The sequence below is a fragment of the Petaurus breviceps genome, unplaced genomic scaffold (genome assembly GCF_028583685.1).
Source record: "Petaurus breviceps papuanus isolate PSGF00001 unplaced genomic scaffold, PetGlider_PUasm1.0 400, whole genome shotgun sequence".
NCBI lineage: Eukaryota > Metazoa > Chordata > Mammalia > Diprotodontia > Petauridae > Petaurus > Petaurus breviceps.
This window is the reverse complement of record NW_027186316.1, coordinates 3,163,725-3,181,113: the sequence shown is the minus strand read 5'-3', so window position 1 is coordinate 3,181,113 and position 17,389 is coordinate 3,163,725. Positions and strand designations below refer to the sequence as shown.

Genomic DNA, 17,389 nt, shown 5'->3' with positions numbered 1-17,389 from the left:
GGCCACATTCATAACACACTCTGTTCAACCATTCTGCAGTTCTGAGGTATGGATTTTATTTTCAGGGTTCCGCTCTCACAAATAACACAGCTGTGGACATTTTCTTGCTAGCAATAACTTCTTTAGCACAGAAGCCCAACAGTGAAACTCATGGGTCAAAGGGAATGAATGAGTACATTTTTATTTTGGGCTCAATGCAAGTTTGTTTCCCAGAATGTTTGAACCATTTCCTATCTCCACTAACAGTGAATTAACATGCCTCTCTTCCCACAGCCCCACCAGCCATTAATTTTCCCATCTTGTAGCATCTTGGCTAGCTTGCTGGATATGAGGTTATAATGCAGGATTGTTTTAGTTCGCATTCTTGATTATTAGTTATTTTGGATGTTTTGAGGTAGCTTTCCATTATATTTCATCTCCTGACAGCTATTTATATCCCTTTGTTACTCATCTGTTGGGTAATTTATTGTATCCGTTCCCTATAGATGTCAAATGCCAGACTTTTATCAGATATTTAATGGAAATATTTTTCCTCAATCCATATTTCTTCTTTTGATTTTGGATACATTGATTTAAATTTTTTAAAATAAATTTTATTGATTTTTTTTTACATTGCTGAAATTTCTCCCCCTTCCAAAGAGCAATCCCATGTAACTAATAATATTTTTTAAAGAAAAAGAGGAAGAAGATTAAAAAGATTGATCAACAGAACTGATCACTACATCAAAAAACAATCTGAAAATCTATGTAATGTTCCCCAGTTAAGGAGCAACAGCAGGTGTCTTCCCTTTCTCCTCTGGGGCCGAACTCGTTCTTTGTCATTTTGTAACAATCACTTGATTTTTTTCATGTGTCATCGTTATTTCCATTTCCATTATTGTTGTTACTATGTATATGGTTTTTTGGCTCCCCTTACTTCCCTCCCCATCAGTTCATGTAACTCTTTCCAGACTTCTCTGTGTTTATCACAGGCATCATTTCTTGCAGCACAGTAATATTCCATTACATTTGTGGACCACAATTTATTTAACCACTCCCCACTCAATGGGCATCTACTTTATTTCTAATTCTTTGCTATCACAAAAAGTGCTGCTTATAAATATTTTGGAAGCTGTTTAAATTGTATATTTATTCTATTGGGAAATTAATCTATTCAGTTGAACATTTAGTATGTTCAAAGCCCTGTGCTAATCAGATATTTCTGCTCACTATTTCAGGTTGTTTCGAGGGTTCCATTACTGGTATTCTTTAGCCAGCCATCAAATGGCAAGCAAAGCTATTGCCCACACTAACTAGGCTAAATGAGGTGGTGTCTGGCTAATGGCATTTTAGGCTCACCTCCCCCATACCTCCTTATTTTATAGAAGACAGAGCCAAGGCCCAGGGGGGTGGATTCCCTTGTCCAAGCCCAACCAAAGTCCAAGGTCATTAAACAGCAACTTAGATTCCACACCCAGGGTGTGTGTGTTCTCTCTCTCTCTCTCCTTCTCTTTATTTCTCTCTTGCTCTCTCATTCTGTCTCTCATTCTCTCCCTCTCCTCTCTCTCATTCTTCTCTCTCTAGTTCTCCCCTCCTCTCTCTCTTATTCTCTCTCTTGTTCTCTCCCTCTCCTCTCTCTTCTTTCTCTTTCCTTCTCCCCTCTCTCTCCCCCTTCCCTCCTTCTCAACTGAGGGATTAAATGAGAATTTGAACCTGCAAAATCAGCCTTCCTTATATGGGCACAGTTCAGGGAGAACTAGCACCTCTGGTGTGATTGTTTGGAGCCCTTCTTAGAGCTACTCATCCATCATTGTGTTTACCCCATTCCCCCAACTTTCGCATGTGGTTTCAACAAGCTGTGCACGTGCAGTAGCCACACCCAGGTAACATTGTGTCAGCAAATGGGCCCAACCAGGCTGAGGATAACTGATGGGCCTCAAACCTGTTGGTGAGTTAAGGGGATGTCAACCCTAAGGATGGGATGACTTCCCCCAGTGGAATGGGCAGATGAGAACAATTTGCTCCAAAGACCATGTAGGTCATTGAAGCAGCTGCTGTGGAGCACTTAGAGCTTGGTCAGACATGGAAGATGCCAAGGTCACCCACTGCATCCCAAGCCATGGCCAGCTGCCACTGGACTGTGATGAGTCTGGAAGAGAGAGGAAGGCCAACAACTTTGAACAGCTCTGCCTCACTTAAATGCAATTCACTGGAAAGTCAATTGTCTTTGGTCCTCTGAAACAAAGAATGAACAATAGAGAGAATGTTTAATACATGCTTTATTTCCCCATGTGACTACATTCAGCCTATCAGGGGGCAGAGGGAAGCTTCCTGTGGGCTCTGCTTCCCTTCAGCAAACTCCTCCCACCACAGACTCCATATGACCACATTCAGCCTATCGGGGGGCAGAGTTTATCCTCATAGCAGGGAAGCTTCCTGTGGGCTCTGCTTCCCTTCAGCAAACTCCTCCCACCACAGGCTCCATATGACCACATTCAGCCTATCAGGGGACAGAGTTTATCCTCATAGCAGGGAAGCTTCCTGTGGGCTGTGCTGCACCCTTCAGCAAATTCCCTCCATCACAGGCTCCATGTGACTACATTCAGCCTATCAGGGGGCAGAGTTTACTTTCAAAGCAGGGAAGGTCTTCAAACTTCGAACTGTCCCTGTTGAGGGACAGGGAAGATCTTCAGATTTCCATTCCCATTACACCCTGGTATTTACTATCCTATACTGTATTAATTCCTTTTGCTTTTAAGAGTCATGCATCCTTTGTATGTTCTGTTAGAGGGGTGTACTGAGAGAGGCTTACGCTGAGGTTTTAGAAAGTTGACGAATCAAAATAATACAGACAACCTAAACTTGTAGGAAGGCATGAAAGGTCCCAGAGCCATGTGGGAAAACTTTGGGGGCCTAGTGCTATGCTAGACACTGCTGGGGGCCACAGTTAACTATCTTTAAGTGATCCTTTATGTTTTAAAAAGGTGGGAAGAACACCACTGGAAGGGCCTTATTTTCTCCTTTTCTCTTCCAGATCCCAAATGTCCAGGAGATGTTGATTTGCAGAATAGTGATTGGGATATTAAGACAATCACCAGCTCCTTGAAATTCTACCTCAGGTATTTCTGCTTGGCCAAGGAGGTTAGGCCACATGGTAACTGGCATTTGTGTGAGTCTGTGGAGGGGGGGGGCGGTTAAAACAGATGGGAGGAGGTATGATATATTTATAACAAGCATTTCTTAAGTCAATAATGTATATAGAATCGTGCAAAACCCTCGGGGAGGTACAAAGTTTAGTTTGCCTTGGCCTTCATGGGGTTTACAGTCTAGAGATAGTATGAAACACTAGCAACATAGCTTAGGGGTGTTAGGGAAGGCCTCCTTCATGAGTGGGCATTGGAGTTGGGCTGTAAAGGTGAGACAGACATTCAACAGGTCTAATGGGAAGTGGAGGAGATCCCTGATGAGACAAGTGAGGTAGCAGAAGGCTTTGCAGCATGACTGGTACATAGAAAGGAGTAGTAATGGTCCAAGGTAGGAAAATTATTGTATTGTTGGATTGGCCTTGAATGCTAGGCAAGGGAAGTTAAACCCTGCTTAGTAGGCAATAGTGAGCCATCGATGGCTTTTTGAGCAGATGACCTGATGGTGGTATCAATGCTGAATAAAGAGAAGGACTTCCCAACTCTTTTTGGTCTGTGTACCCCTTGGGCTTTCAGTAAACCTTCCCATGCCCCCCATATTCAGTATAAAAGAAAATAAATTCTAGTCTTGACCATGTTTGTGCTTGGTAGAAGTAAAATAAGATAGATCAATAAATTCCTAAGGAAATCATTCCATTCCTAACAATCTTTTCACTAACACAGTACTGTTTTTGGAATATGGCAGTTGAATAATGTAATTATTTACCCAGTATTGCTCATACCCCCTTGCCAAGCTTCTCCTGCCCCTGGACTGGGGAGCCCCTGTATTAGGGGGAGCAGGGAGTGGACACAGAAAGTCCTATTAATAAGTTGTCATGGTAGTCCAACTTTGGCGGGGTGTGCTCAGTGAGGCCCTGTGCCAGTAGGCCACCCACAGGAATGAGAGGAGGTGATAGATTCGATTTACCATCCCTGGTGGGGCGTAGGTGGAGGCTGGGGGATGAACAGGGCTCTTATAGCTTTAGGACAAAGTGAATGTTTACACACAGTCCTGAACCCACCAGAACAATTGGAAGGAAAGTTGTCTGGCTGCCAAAGTACAGGCTGTATTGTCCAGGCCCCTGGGGCCTCTGTCATGCCTGCCAGGAGGCAATCAGGAACCATTGGCCGATTTTGTTGGCTTTTTTTTTTTTACTGGACTACTTACACCTCTTAGCATTGCTTCTTAATGGGCTGGCTTAGCAGGTCATGCCCATAATGTACAATGCTGCAGGCATGTCAGGCCTGCTGGAGGATTAGTAATCTTCTTTCTAGATTGCTGGGTGGTGGTAGCTTTAGTCTCTATCATTATTTTGTGAATTCCTAGCAACTGATAACTATGTCATAAAGAAGAAGGAAGAAGGGGCAGTTGGGGGCCACCCAAAATTGCTGTGGTGGTCCTGGGCCTGAGGGGTGGGAGGAGAGGGAGGGCAATTATCAGCCTCTTAGAAATCTTTCCCTCTAGGGCCGGAGAATTTCATTGCTGGCCCCTCCTCTCCCAAAGGAACTCTTTGTCCTCTCCTTTTATTTTAGGAATCTTTCGGAACCTGTTATGACATATAAGCTCCACAAAGAGCTGGTCTCTGCCGCCAGTAAGTAAGTCCTAACCATTTTGTCATGTTTTCCCTTTCTTGGACAAAATTGGAATGTGCTGAGAGAATGAACCCAGAGAACATAGCAGGATAAAGCACCTGGGAGGGAGCAGCATTGTTCTATATTAGTGAGAATATTGGAATCGGAGCCCAAGGTCTTGGGTTCAGATCCCATCTCCATCACTTGGTAAATTCTTGAGCATTTATTAATCAATTACTGTGTATCAGGCACTGTGCTAAGGGCCAACGATACAAAGAAAGGCAAAAAACAGTCCCTGACCTTAAGGAGTTTGCATTCTACTGGGGAAGACAGCATAGGTACATATGAGATAGCTTCAGAGGACCTGTGCAGCCTCAGTTTCCCCCTCCATAAGATAAAAGGATTGGACTAGATGATATCGAAGGCCCTTACCAGCAGAGAGAGGGAGAGAGGAAGGAGAGCAGGACTGGACACTGGCTCGCTGGAGTTGGAGAGAACAGATCACTAAGTGGGTGCAAAGATTTGCTTTCTGATTTCATTGATTTCATTGCTGTAAGGATCCTCTTTCCCCAGGCAGATCATCCCCTCCTCTTGAGCTTAGTTCTGGAGAGTTGCCTGGGTGACTTGCCCAGGGTCACGCAACCTGTGGGTATCAGAGGTAAGATCTGAACCCAGGCCTTTCTGACCCTGAGGCCAGCTTTCCACTCACTATTCAGGTTGCTCCAAGGGTTCCATTACTGGTATCCTTTAGCCATTCAGCAAAGCTACTGCCCACACTAACTAGGCTAAATGGGGTAGTATCTGGCTAATGGCATTTTAGGCTCACCTCCCCCCCTCCTTATTTTATAGAGGAGTAAACCAAGGCTCAAGGAGGTGGATTCTCTTGCCCAAGTCCAAAATGCAGCAGGCTTTAAATAGTTCTTCAGACTCCACACCCAGGGCTCTCCCATGGCACCCCAACATGGCAGCCTCTGCCTTCTGCCATCGCAGAGGCCAACAGCTTGGAGGAAGAGAAATCATGGGCAGTAAAGAAGCCTTGCTGGTATAGGCCAGGACTTTTTGCTCTTCAATTCAAGGATCCAGCCAATATCCCCTCTCCTGGTTTTAGCAGAGGAGCTAGAAGAGACAAAGTGAAGGGTCCAGGGCCTGGGTTCAAATCCTACCTCTCCTGCTAACTATTTATGTCATCTTGAGCAAGCCTCTTCCCCTCCCTGGGCCTCAGTTTCCTCCTATGTAAAATTACAGTAGATCTAGCTGATTTTTGAGGTCCCTGCCCTAGAGCTAGGATGCTATAAGTGACCTTAGACCTTTTGCCTCAGTTTCCTCCTCTGTAAAATGAGGGGATTGGTCTAGTTGGCCTCTGAGGTCCCCTCCAGTTCTCAAGCTAGGATTACCTGATCCTACATGGTGGGCCTTTGTGTCCCTTCTTTAGAAACAACTGGCTTGGTCCCCTTTGGATTATTGGGCAGGACCAGGCCAGGAGTGGCAGCTTTTTTCTCTTAGGATTATTAATCTTTCATCTGGCTTTCTTAAGACACTCTTTAGCCACACTGTGAATCATTCCTATTGGAGCAGCATCCAAGTTTATAAACAGGGAAACCAAGGCACATAGCCAGGTCAAGTTAGGTGCTTAGAATATTAATTAGGTGGCCAGGTAGCTCAGAGCTCTGGACCTGGAGTCAGGAAGCACTGAGTTCAAATACAGCCTCAGACACTCCTTAGCTTCATGACCCGGGACAAGTTACTTAATTTCTTTCTGCCTCAGTTTCCTCAGCTGAAAAATGGGGATAATAATAGCACCCACTTCCTCGGGTTATTGTGCGGATCAAATGAGGTCATATTTATAAAGCGCTTAGTATAGTGCTCGGCACATAGTAGGCACTTAATAAATGCTCATTCCCTTCCCTGCCCCTCTTATTAGCTACCATTTCTCCAGGAATCCAAGGTTAACAAAATATAAGTTAGTTCAAGCATGATTCTCCCCATTTTATGGGGGAGCAACAGAGCCTCAGACAGAGGAAATCATTTGTCCAGGGTGTAGCGGCAAGCACCCCAGCATTCCCAGGGTGGCTGCTAGCATAGGTTCTTGGATCTGCTTTGTTAAAGGAAAGCAACTCAAAATGGGTTAACAAGCTTACTTTAATCAGTCAGACATATATCGTGTACCTTGTTCAGGGGAAAAAGGTCAGCACCCCGAACTTCAAAGTATACAGGCAGAATTATCAAGACAGAAACAGATCAAGTAGACAGATTCAGATTTCCAAACTGTCCAACCATTACATCCATACTCAGTCAACATCTGGGTTTCCACATCTGGGTTTTTCAAAGCCGGGAGGGGGGGAGGGGCCCTGGGCAACGGCTTCCCAGCATACAGATCAAATCACAGAACACTTCTCAAAGTGAGCCCCCAAAACAAAGCCTCACATCAGGGCTTATATAGGCCTTCTCCTGGCTCAGAGAATGTAACAACCTTATTGACTCACTGGCCAATCAAAAAGTATCTACTGAAAAACAAGCCTCCCACCCCAGGCTTCAGGTGCACTTTAGCCTAGGGGCAGGGAAGATCTTCCAAATTTGCATTCCCATTACACAGGGTCACAAGGCTAGCTAGTAAGTGTCAGAGCTGGTATTCATATCCAGGTCTCCTGCCACTGAAGCCCAGGGTTGTTTTCTGATCCAGCGCTTTGCCCTTGGATTTTTCTGGGCTGCCATTCAACCACTGGTTTGCCTACATACAGCTTCATTTGCCTCTTCCTCCCTGTTAAGGCCTAGAGGATCAGAGCCTGAGGCTGTGCAGCTCTTAGCCCTGGTCCCTGCTACTGATTCTCCCCTGACCTTGGAAGGACCCAGCTGGCCCAGTTTTGGGGTGGGAGGAACATGACTTTGTGGAGAAACCAGGAATTCTAATTTCCAATTTTCAGGGACCCCAGGGGTATAGGAGCCATCCCAGCATGTTGTAGCGTCAAAGTCCCAGATTTGGGGGTCAGAAGAGTGGGTTTCATATCCTGGTTCAGCTGCTTTCTTAGCTGGGTGACCTTTCCTCTCTGTCTCAGTTTCCTGATCCGTAAAGTCGAGGGGATTGAATTAGATGTTTTCTAAGGCTCCCTCCAGCCTGGAATCCCATGATCCCTCCTCATTTGGGACAAATAATACCTGTGTGCTCAGCACAAGGACCTAGTTTCTGGGTTCATATTTGGGCATTTTGCATTTTACCTCTCACCCTCTCCCTTTCCCTGTCCCTCTCCCTCTCCTTCTTCTTTTCACTCTCTCTCTTCCTTTCCTCCCTTCCCCTTTCACTCTCTCCCCCTCCCTCTGCCTCTTCCTTTCCCTCTTCCTTTCCCCTTCCCTCTACCTCTCTTTCTTTACCCTGCTCTTTCTCCCTTTCTCTGCCTCTCTGTCTCTCTGTTTCTTCTCTTCTTACAGGCATAGCTACACCCTGGAGCCCCATTTCCCAGAGTCCTCTACTTCCACAGCCCAGGAAGATAACCCATGTCTGTCTCTTGATATTTTCTCTCAGAGTCTGAAAACCTGGATTACAGGCTGGGAGCCATTCACGCTTTGGTATATAAGCTTCCCAACAAGAATCGGGATATGCTGGAACTCCTCATAAGACATCTGGTCAAGTATGTATCTGGTACAAAGGTTTTCTGCTAGAGGGGCTGGCCAGGGGCTAGGCCTGATTCTGTGTCAGCTGAATTGAGAATGACAGTAAGAATAGCTACAGCTCTTATTTCTGTTCTATAAGCTTCTAGAAATTCTCTAACCCTAGATATCAAGGTCTACAGTGACTCCTGTCAGGTAGGGAGTACAGCAATCTTCTTCCCATTTTTCAGATGAAGAAACTGAGGCTAAGGGAGAGGAAGTGAGTTTCCCCAAAGCAGATAGCTAGTAAGTTGTGAATCTGGAGCTTGAACCCAGGGCTGTGGCCTCCAAAGTCTCAGGGTTTTTCTACCTCCCCTGGAGGCTTCTTTGAGAGGATCTCATATATAGGAGTCTGAAGGCCTGGATTAGGGTCTGGGCTCTGCCGTTTATATTCTGGGCAAGTCATTGTCTGACTCAGCCTCAGTTTCCTTATCTGGAAAATGTAGAGAATAACACTTTTTCCAACCTCCTTTGTGGAACTTCTAAGGAGTAAATGATGCCAAAGACAAGAAAATGCCCACTTGGGTGTCTATTTTATAAGCTCCTTTGGGTAATTATCACTTGGTTGGGTAGCCTGAAAGAGCTGAGCAGGGATGGGGTAGGTCCTTAAGTGAGGGAAGGGGGGTACTCTGTGCTGGCCAGCTAGGATGGGGACAGCCTCATGAGTGGCCTGAGCTTGGCCACAAAGAACAACAGACTACTTCTCTTTGGGATACCCTGGGGCACACTTAGAGCACCAGGCTGGAAGGACCTGGAGGACGTGTGTTCAAGGCTCAGGTCAGCTACTGAATACTATGTAATGGCAAGTCACTGTGAGGGAAGTAGCCTGGGAAACTTAAAATTACTTTCTTGGCTTCAGTTTCCATATCTGAAAATGAAGGGCTTGGACCCAATAATCTTAAAGGTCCTTTCTTTAAAACTCTTAACTTCTATGTTCTCTATAAAAGTCCATTCATCACCTCTCCCTTCCTGCAGCTCTGATATTCCATGTTCTAAGGCCTCTCCCATTTCTGATATTCCCTCTTTTAAGGGCCTTCCTAGCTCTGACATTCCATGATTTTGTAATTTCTTAGACCAGAAATAATAATAACTCACATTTATCTAGCACCCTACATTTTACAAAGTACTTTCCTCACAATGACCCTTTGGCATAAGTAGTAGGAATATTATACCCATTTTACTGATGAGGTAACCTAAATGGAGGCCATTAAGTATAGATGACCCTTTCTAAGAGTTTGCCTATAAAAGGAAGAAGAACTCAAGCTTGGAGGGAAGTCTGGGTCAAGTGAAGACTTTTTCAGTATGGGGGAGATGCCTCTATTTAGTAATGCAAGCCCACCCCCATCTGGCTTTCTCTGGCTAGATTATACTGGCATACTTGCTATTGTTCTTTATATACAGCATCTCATTTCTTGTCTCTGGGCTTCTATCCCTGAAGTGTGGCTTGTCCTCCTGCCTTACCTCTACCTCTTAGGCTCCCCTACCTTCCTTCAGGGCTTAGATTCAGGGATGTTTTCCACATGAGGCCCTTACAGATCCCCACCCCCAGTTGCTAGTCTCCCCTCTGTTCCCACCCCATTACCTTGAGTTACTTTGTCTGTTTCATGTTTACTTCTCTGTGTTCATATCTTCTCCCTTGATATACTGTAAACTTCTTGAGGGCAGGGCCTTTCTTACTTGTGTGTGTCTGGCACATAGAAGATACTTCATAAATGTTTGTTGATTGACACCTTGACCTGGGCATCACCATAATAACTGACATTTATGTTTCTGCTTTGAGGTATGCAAAGTACTTTATATAATTGTCTCATTTGATTCTCAGAACAAACCTGTGAGGTAGGTGTGATTATTATCTCCATTTCATAGATGAAGAGCGTGAGTCTGAGAAAGGCTTTGTGTCTTACAATGGAAAGGGCTCTGGAGTCAGAGGATCTGGGTTCACATCTCCTTCTGATGATTACTACCTATGTGACCTTGGGCAAATCACTTGACTGCTCTCTGCCTCAATTTCCTCCTCTCTGAGGTTCCTTCCATCTCTAGGTCTAGGATCCTATTGGCTTGGCCAACAAAGGTCAATGAGCTAGCTCTGTCCACTCAAGGTGCAGTGATGTTTTAAGACGATGCATCATAATACAGGATCCGTGCCTTAAGGAGGTGTAGACGGGGTGGGGGGAGGGAAGGATTGAATAGAGGGACCCTCATTGTAGTTTCTCAACTACCCTGTGCGAATTATCCCCATTTTAAAGATAGGGAAATGGGGAAACAGGGTCATCAGGGTAAGGCTACATAACTAATAGGCTGTTAGGCCTTGAATCTAACTCTTCTGGCTTTCTGTCCAGTACTTTTCTACCTGTAAGTAGAAGATGTCAAATACACAATCTCTTTCCAGGGAACATGGATCCCTTCTGGTGCCTCCCAGAAAATTGGAAGGAGAGAGAAGGGCCAGGAATCTACATGGGGAAACTCAGGGCTTCCCCCAGTGACATGCCAAGGTTGTCTTCTCTAAGGAAGGAGTCTTAGTGTTTAGAATCTGAGCTCTAGAGCTGGAAGGGATTTCAGAGGCCAGCTAGTCTAACCTCTTCATTTTACACATAAGGAGACTGAGGCCCAGGGAGGAGAAGGGACTTGGCCAGGATCTTGGTTACATGTATTTTTTTTTTATTTTGAAGGGCAATTGTGGTTAAGTGACTTGCCCAAGGTCACACAGCTAGTAAGTGTTAAGTGTCTGAGGCTGGATTTGAACTCAGGTCCTCCTGACTCCAGGGCTGGTGTTCTATTCACTGTACCACCTAGCTGCCCTACACACAGGATCTTGGATCTAGAGCTGGAAGGGGCCTTAGGGGCCAGTTAGTTCAACCCCTCCTCATCTTATACCTGAGGAAACTAAGACCAAGGAAAGGGACTTGTCTAGGGTAACACAACTAAAGAGTGACTGAAATAGGATTTAAACCCAGGTCCTCTGACTACAATGCCACAGCTCTTGGTTTTTTAGACATAACTTAGGTGACACTTCCTCTTTGTTGTTGTTCAGTCGACTCTTGGTGACCCCATTTGGGATTTCCTTCTCCAGCTCATTTTACAGATGAGGAAACTGAGGCAAATAGGGTGAAGTGGCTTGCCCAGGGTCACACATGTAGTGTCTGAGGCCAGATTTGAACTGGAGAACATAAGTCTTCCTGACTCCAGGCCTGGCACTGTCTGCAAAGTCTCTTTAATACAATATACTCTGGAATGTGAGCTTTGGTTATTGCCTGTTTCCCCTCTCCTCAGAAAGCCTCTCTATTTTTCTCTAAGTATCTTCAACTTTACACTTCTCCTTTTACTTAGGAGATTCTAATTTGTATTATAATTATTTATTCACATGCCTTTTCTCCCTTTCAAGACTCCTGGAGGGCATGGATAAGCTTTTTAATAAGATCTTAATAGTATTTCAAATGAATTAAAACTGGCACATGCTCATGTGGCTTACGCTGCACTAATATCCCCATTCCTGCTTTGTAGACAAGAGTGTTTAGGGTGGAAACAGCCTCGGATTCAGAGTGAAAAGAAGAGGTTGGATTAGATGGGCCTCTGAGGGCCCTTCCAGACCTAGAGCTATGAAGGAAAGGGAATGGAAAAGAGGAAACATTCCTTAAGTTCCTACTCTGTGCTAATAAACACTTTACAGATATTCTTTCATGATACTTTGGGCCTCCAAGTCCTAACTCTGGTCTTTACTAACTGGGAGACCTGAAAAATGTCATGATTGTTGCTGCTAAGTGAGGGGCCCAAGGCCTTCAGCCTAGGTCCTGTGAGCCAGAGGGCCAGTGCCCTCCCCTCTCTCCCCTCTGCTTTGTGTCCCCCAGTAGGATGGTGCATGCAGCAAGTACTTGATAATAACTGACCTCTGAGGACCAAGAAAAGGACCTCGCCACTCACCCAGAAATTCCAGAGTGCAAGGCAGACTGCCACGTCCTCAGCCTCTTTGCTTCACTGGGTGGCAGCATTGAGTTGATTTGGTCTTTAATGCTTAATCCCCAGAAATCTGGGTAAAGGGAGACAAAGGGTTGCTTGCCTTTTAACTGTGGAATGGGCCTTTCAACCTCCCCAGTAGGATCAAAGGCCTGGGCCTGCTGCTCATTACCATTTGAATGACAGTGTTTATCAAGTGCTTAACTATTTTGTATTAAGGTCAATTAATTTGTCTCCTGCCCTCAGGCCTCAGTCTGAGAAAAAGCAGCCTAGGTAGGGAAGAAGCAAACTTTGAAAGGCTCTCACTTGAGGCTGTTTGGCTTGCTGGGAACCTTAAGAGGCCAGCTGAGCAGACCCCCTCCTCCTCCAAATTGGGAGTTCCAGCAGGGCAACCCACTTCTCATGTGGCCACTTTAGCTGTTTGGGTAGAAGCTGTTCTGCAGCTGGGGGGGGGGTGGGGGGGGGGGGGGGGGGGGGGGGGGGGGGATGGAAGATGGGCTGCTAGGCCTGGATGGCAGATTTCTCCCAAAGGCCTGTGACTTTTCCATGCTTTCATCTCCTGCCCCACCCTCCCTAACCTGGATTGCCATATTCTCCTTGGGCTTTGGGGGCAGGGGATTGCCTTGCTTAAGTAGCTTCTTCTGCTTGGCATGGCCTCCTTCCAACACTCCCTTTGGTCTTCTTCTCTACCAACACCAGAATCAGGTATAACACAAGTCTGGATGTTAGCTCTGCCAGGCAAATAGTCCTGCCACTTGGAGCAAAATACTTTAGGAAAGTGGGCCTTGGCATCTGTTTGGGTCAAGTAAAAGATACTGGACCTGATCATTTCATGTGTGCCTTCTAGCTCCAACGTTATTCAGTTATCCCTTCCCCATTGTGACTTTCCCTATCATGGTTTCAGTATTGTGAGTCAACATAAGAAATTGAATGGGAATTTGGGGGGAGTTTTGCAGAAACCGCAGACAGGAAGGCCAGCAGATGACACAGAAAAAGTTTAGAAATTCAAAAATGTAGAAAATATCCATATAGTATTGTAGAGTATAAACATATTTTTATCTTTCAATACCTTAATAATTCAGATTTCTCTGATATGAAGAGAAGGCCAAAAAAATGTTACGCAGATTTTCCAGATCATGGTAGCACTATACTCCTAACCCCCTCCATGTGGAAAGGGTATAACTATGTTTTATGTCATAATAGAATCAGAGGGCCCTAGATCTAGATTTGGAAAGGCCCTCAGAGGCCAGCTAGTCCAACCCCCTCATTTTACAGAGGACAAAACTGAGGCCCAGGGATGGTAAGGGACTAGTGTGATATCACACACCAGGACCTCAGAAGCCATCCCCCTAAGTCAACAAGCATTTATTAAAAGACTAAGTGCTGGGGACATGAAGAGAGGCCTTTACCCACATGGTTGTGGTCTGCCCTTAGTTCTCAAAGAGGGCTATAACATCGGGAAGACGATGCCATGATATGCAAGTGAATTGGATTTGAGTGAAGGAGCGCTGTGCAGCCTCACTTTCTCCTCTGGAGCCATCTGGGTCCAGTGATGAGATATGGCTGGATGACTGGAGATGGCCCAGGATGCCACACTGCTCATACCTAGTCCCAGTGGTTTGCCATTTCCTTCTCCATCTCGTTTTACAGATGAGGAAAATGAGGCAAATAGAGTTAATTGATTTACCCAGGGTCACACAGCTTGTAAGTATCTGAGACAGGATTTGAACCCATGAAAATAACTTCCTGACTCTGTCGATTGCAGCGCCAACTAGCTGCCTGGGCTGACTTCAAGTACTGGGTTTCTAATCAGAATACACAAGTTTAGAACTTAGCTGAATTATATCCATTCTCTGGGTCTCAGTTTCTTCCTTTGTAAAATAAAAAGTTTTGGACTAAATGGCAGAAGGATCCCATCCTGGTCTAAATTCTGTGGTCCTAAGGCAGGGGTGGGAAACTTGCAGCCTTAAGGCTACTTGTGACCCTCTAGGTCCTCAAGGGCCACCCTTTGACTGAATTCCAACTTTCCCAGAACAAATCCCCTTAATAAAAGGATTTGTTCTGTCAAACTTACTCAGTGCAAAGGCCACACCTGAGGACCTAGAAGGCCACATGTGGCCTCAAGGCTGCAGGTTCCTCATCCCTGGCCTTAGGTCTCTTATGGCTGTAACAAGCAATCAACCAACAGTCTAGGTTTTAATTTTCTAGGCTTCATTTTGAATTGAAGAAAGTGAGGTTCCCAGAGGTTAATTAAGGGTCTTACCCAGAATCACCAGTGTGTATGTATGTGTGTGTGTCTGTGTGTGTGTTTGTTATAGAACTTTGACTCAAACTAAGGTCTTCTGACATGTCCAGTGGCCTTAATAGTACAGAAATCCAGCCCTTGTCATCTCCCGCCTTGTATTATTTATAAGCTGTTGGCCTTCTCTCCCCAAATTGATCATGCCTACCCAGGTCTTCATCATCTTTCCCTTTACATTCCCAGCCCAACATCAGGCAGTGAGGGACTCGTTTGGTTCATTTCTCTGTCCTCTTTCTTTTTCACAGTGTGTGTGAGCACAGCCGAGAGAACCTGATGTCTCCCTCAAATATGGGAGTGATATTTGGGCCCACTTTGATGAGGGCTCAGGAGGATACTGTGGCTGCCATGATGAACATTAAATTCCAGAACATTGTGGTGGAAATCCTTATTGAGCACTTTGACAAGGTATGTGTGCGTCCCATCCTTTGCCCTTCCTGTTGTCCCCCCCCTTCCCTTGGTGGCCTGGCCTTGGTGTCCCCCTCCTTCCCTAGGTGGCATGGCCTTTGGTGTCCCCCTTCTTCCCTTGGTGGCCTGGCCTTGGCACCCCCCTCCTTCCCTTGGTGACCTGGCCTTTGGCATCCCCCTCCTTCTCTTCATGGCCTGGCCTCGGTGTTCACAGTGGCTGCAGCCACATGGGTTCCTATATACTTTCCCTGATTCAGGTTGGGAAGCTGATCCCACTTTTATTAAAACAAATGGTTTTTTTTTTAATGGAAAGCGACTTTATGAATTGAAAATGCAAGGTAACAGAACCTCTAATGGGTTCCTAAGAGACTTTCTGGTAATAATGTAATTCACACTTCCGTAACTTGGGCTTTTGCAGAACAGTTTCTATCCATTAGTGGACCTCTGAGCCTGTCTGGTCCAACCCCGTCATTTTCGAGCGTAGGAAGCCAAGATTTGGAGAAGGGAAATGACTTGGCCAATTTAACATAGTTAATAAGCATGACTGAAAGCATCCACTGACCTGTGCTCATTCTCTGCCGCCAGACTCCTCCCTCATTTTGAGGTAGCTGGGGCAGGCCTGATGGTCCCCATTTTATATAGCGGCTGTAAAGTTTGCAAATGATTTTATGGATATTACCTGCTTTGATCCTCATCATAGCCCTGGGAGGTAGACAATATGATCACCCTGTTTTATCAGCTACAGAAGGGAGCCTGAGAAAGGTTCACTCAGCTAGTAAGTGGGAGGCACTCTGGTCTTCCTGTCTCCAAGTTCAGGGCTCTGTCCATTACATGGCCTAGCTGCCCCAAATGAAGAAACTGAGTCACCTCCTCAGAAGCCAGACTTATGGATTCAAAAAACCAGAATTCTTTCCATTCTGTTTCACCTATTTTTGTTCATCCCAATCCATCAGACCATAGAATGTTAGCAGTACAAGGGCCCTTCAGAAATCCCCAGACTCCCCCCTGTGATTTTATTAGTCTAAGAAATGCCCAGATGGGGAAATGCTAGCAATATGTATCAGGACCTCCTGGGCCATTTGCTGTCCTAGAGAGTTGCCCCACAAAGACTAAGGTCTTTGTGGCTCCAAGGCCAGCCCTAGAACTGAAAATAGAATATGACAGCTTGAAGGAACCTAGAACAGCATATATGTAACATTACCTAATGCCTCAACTCCTACACCCCCAGGCTGGGTTCTCAGCAGGGTGACTGTTCTGCTCGTGCTATACACAGAATGCTAGGACTGACAGGACCTTTGAACATAGAACTTCAGAGCTGGATGGAACTTCAGAATGTAGAACATAAACTGTCAGAGCTGGAAGACATCTTAGAACATGGAATGATAAAGTATAGGGGACCTGGGAATATAAAATATCAGAGCTGGGAGAGGCCTTAGAACAGGGGATGTAAGGACTAGGAGGGACCTTAGAACAGGGAATGTCAGGGCTGGGAGGCTCTTAGAACAGGGAATGTCAGTGCTGGGAAGGACCTTAGAACCCAGAATGTCAGACCATTTTGGGGGAGGGGGGATTTTAAAGCCCATTTCCTCCCTCTCATTCCTAGGCCAGAGGAGCCATTTTGTTCTGAGAGGGCAGGCTAGTAGGGATGAGACTGTTTTCTGGAATTTGGAAGCCTGAGTGATTTGGGTTATTTCCCTCTCTCTGAATGGTGGCTGTTGGGCAGGCTCAGAGGCTCTGCTGTTTCTGGTGTTTGCTGTATCTCAGTTATGCTGAGCTATAATAGGAAGAAGACTGGTTTGGAAATTGGAGGACCAGGGCTGGTCCCAGTTCTTGGACTTACAACTGGGTGACTTAGGAAAGGAATTTCATCCCTCTGGGCCTTAGGGTGGGAAGCCCCGAGTTCAAATCCAGCCTCAGACAATTACTAGCTGAGTGACCTGGACAAATCACTTGACCTCTGTCTGCCTCAGTTGTGTCAAATGTAAATGGAAGTCCAAAAAGGACCTTCCTCCTAGGTTTGTGGTGAGAATCAAATCAAATAATATTTGTAAGGTGCTTAGTACTGTGGCTGGCACATAGTAGGAGGTTTATAAATTCTTGTTTCCTTCCTTCCTTGCTTCATCCCTCCCTTCCTCTGGAAACTAAGTGGATTGTTCTAGATCACGGTTCTTAATTTGGGGTCCATGGATAAATTTCAGGGGGTCATTGAACTTGGATGGGCAAAATGACAGGTTGATTTTCTAATCCATGGTATTTCATTTTATGCATTTTAAAATCCTGATTCCTTAAGGGGCTCTGGGCTTCACCAGCCTGGGGCCAGTGCACAAAAGGGGTTAAGAAGTCCAGGCCACGATGC

At 45.5% G+C, this 17,389-nt stretch overlaps 1 protein-coding gene across 2 annotated transcripts in view; it reads left to right on the top strand.

The window, feature by feature from the left end:
- OPHN1 (oligophrenin 1) overlaps positions 1–17,389 on the top strand; it is a 278,254-nt gene that overhangs the window by 218,830 nt on the left and 42,035 nt on the right. For both annotated transcript variants that reach the window (XM_069100409.1, XM_069100408.1), the window contains exons 15-18: positions 3,014–3,098; positions 4,695–4,753; positions 8,251–8,356; positions 14,874–15,033. In XM_069100409.1, the coding sequence (XP_068956510.1) occupies positions 3,014–3,098; positions 4,695–4,753; positions 8,251–8,356; positions 14,874–15,033 (410 nt within the window). The remainder of the gene's footprint in view (positions 1–3,013; positions 3,099–4,694; positions 4,754–8,250; positions 8,357–14,873; positions 15,034–17,389) is intronic.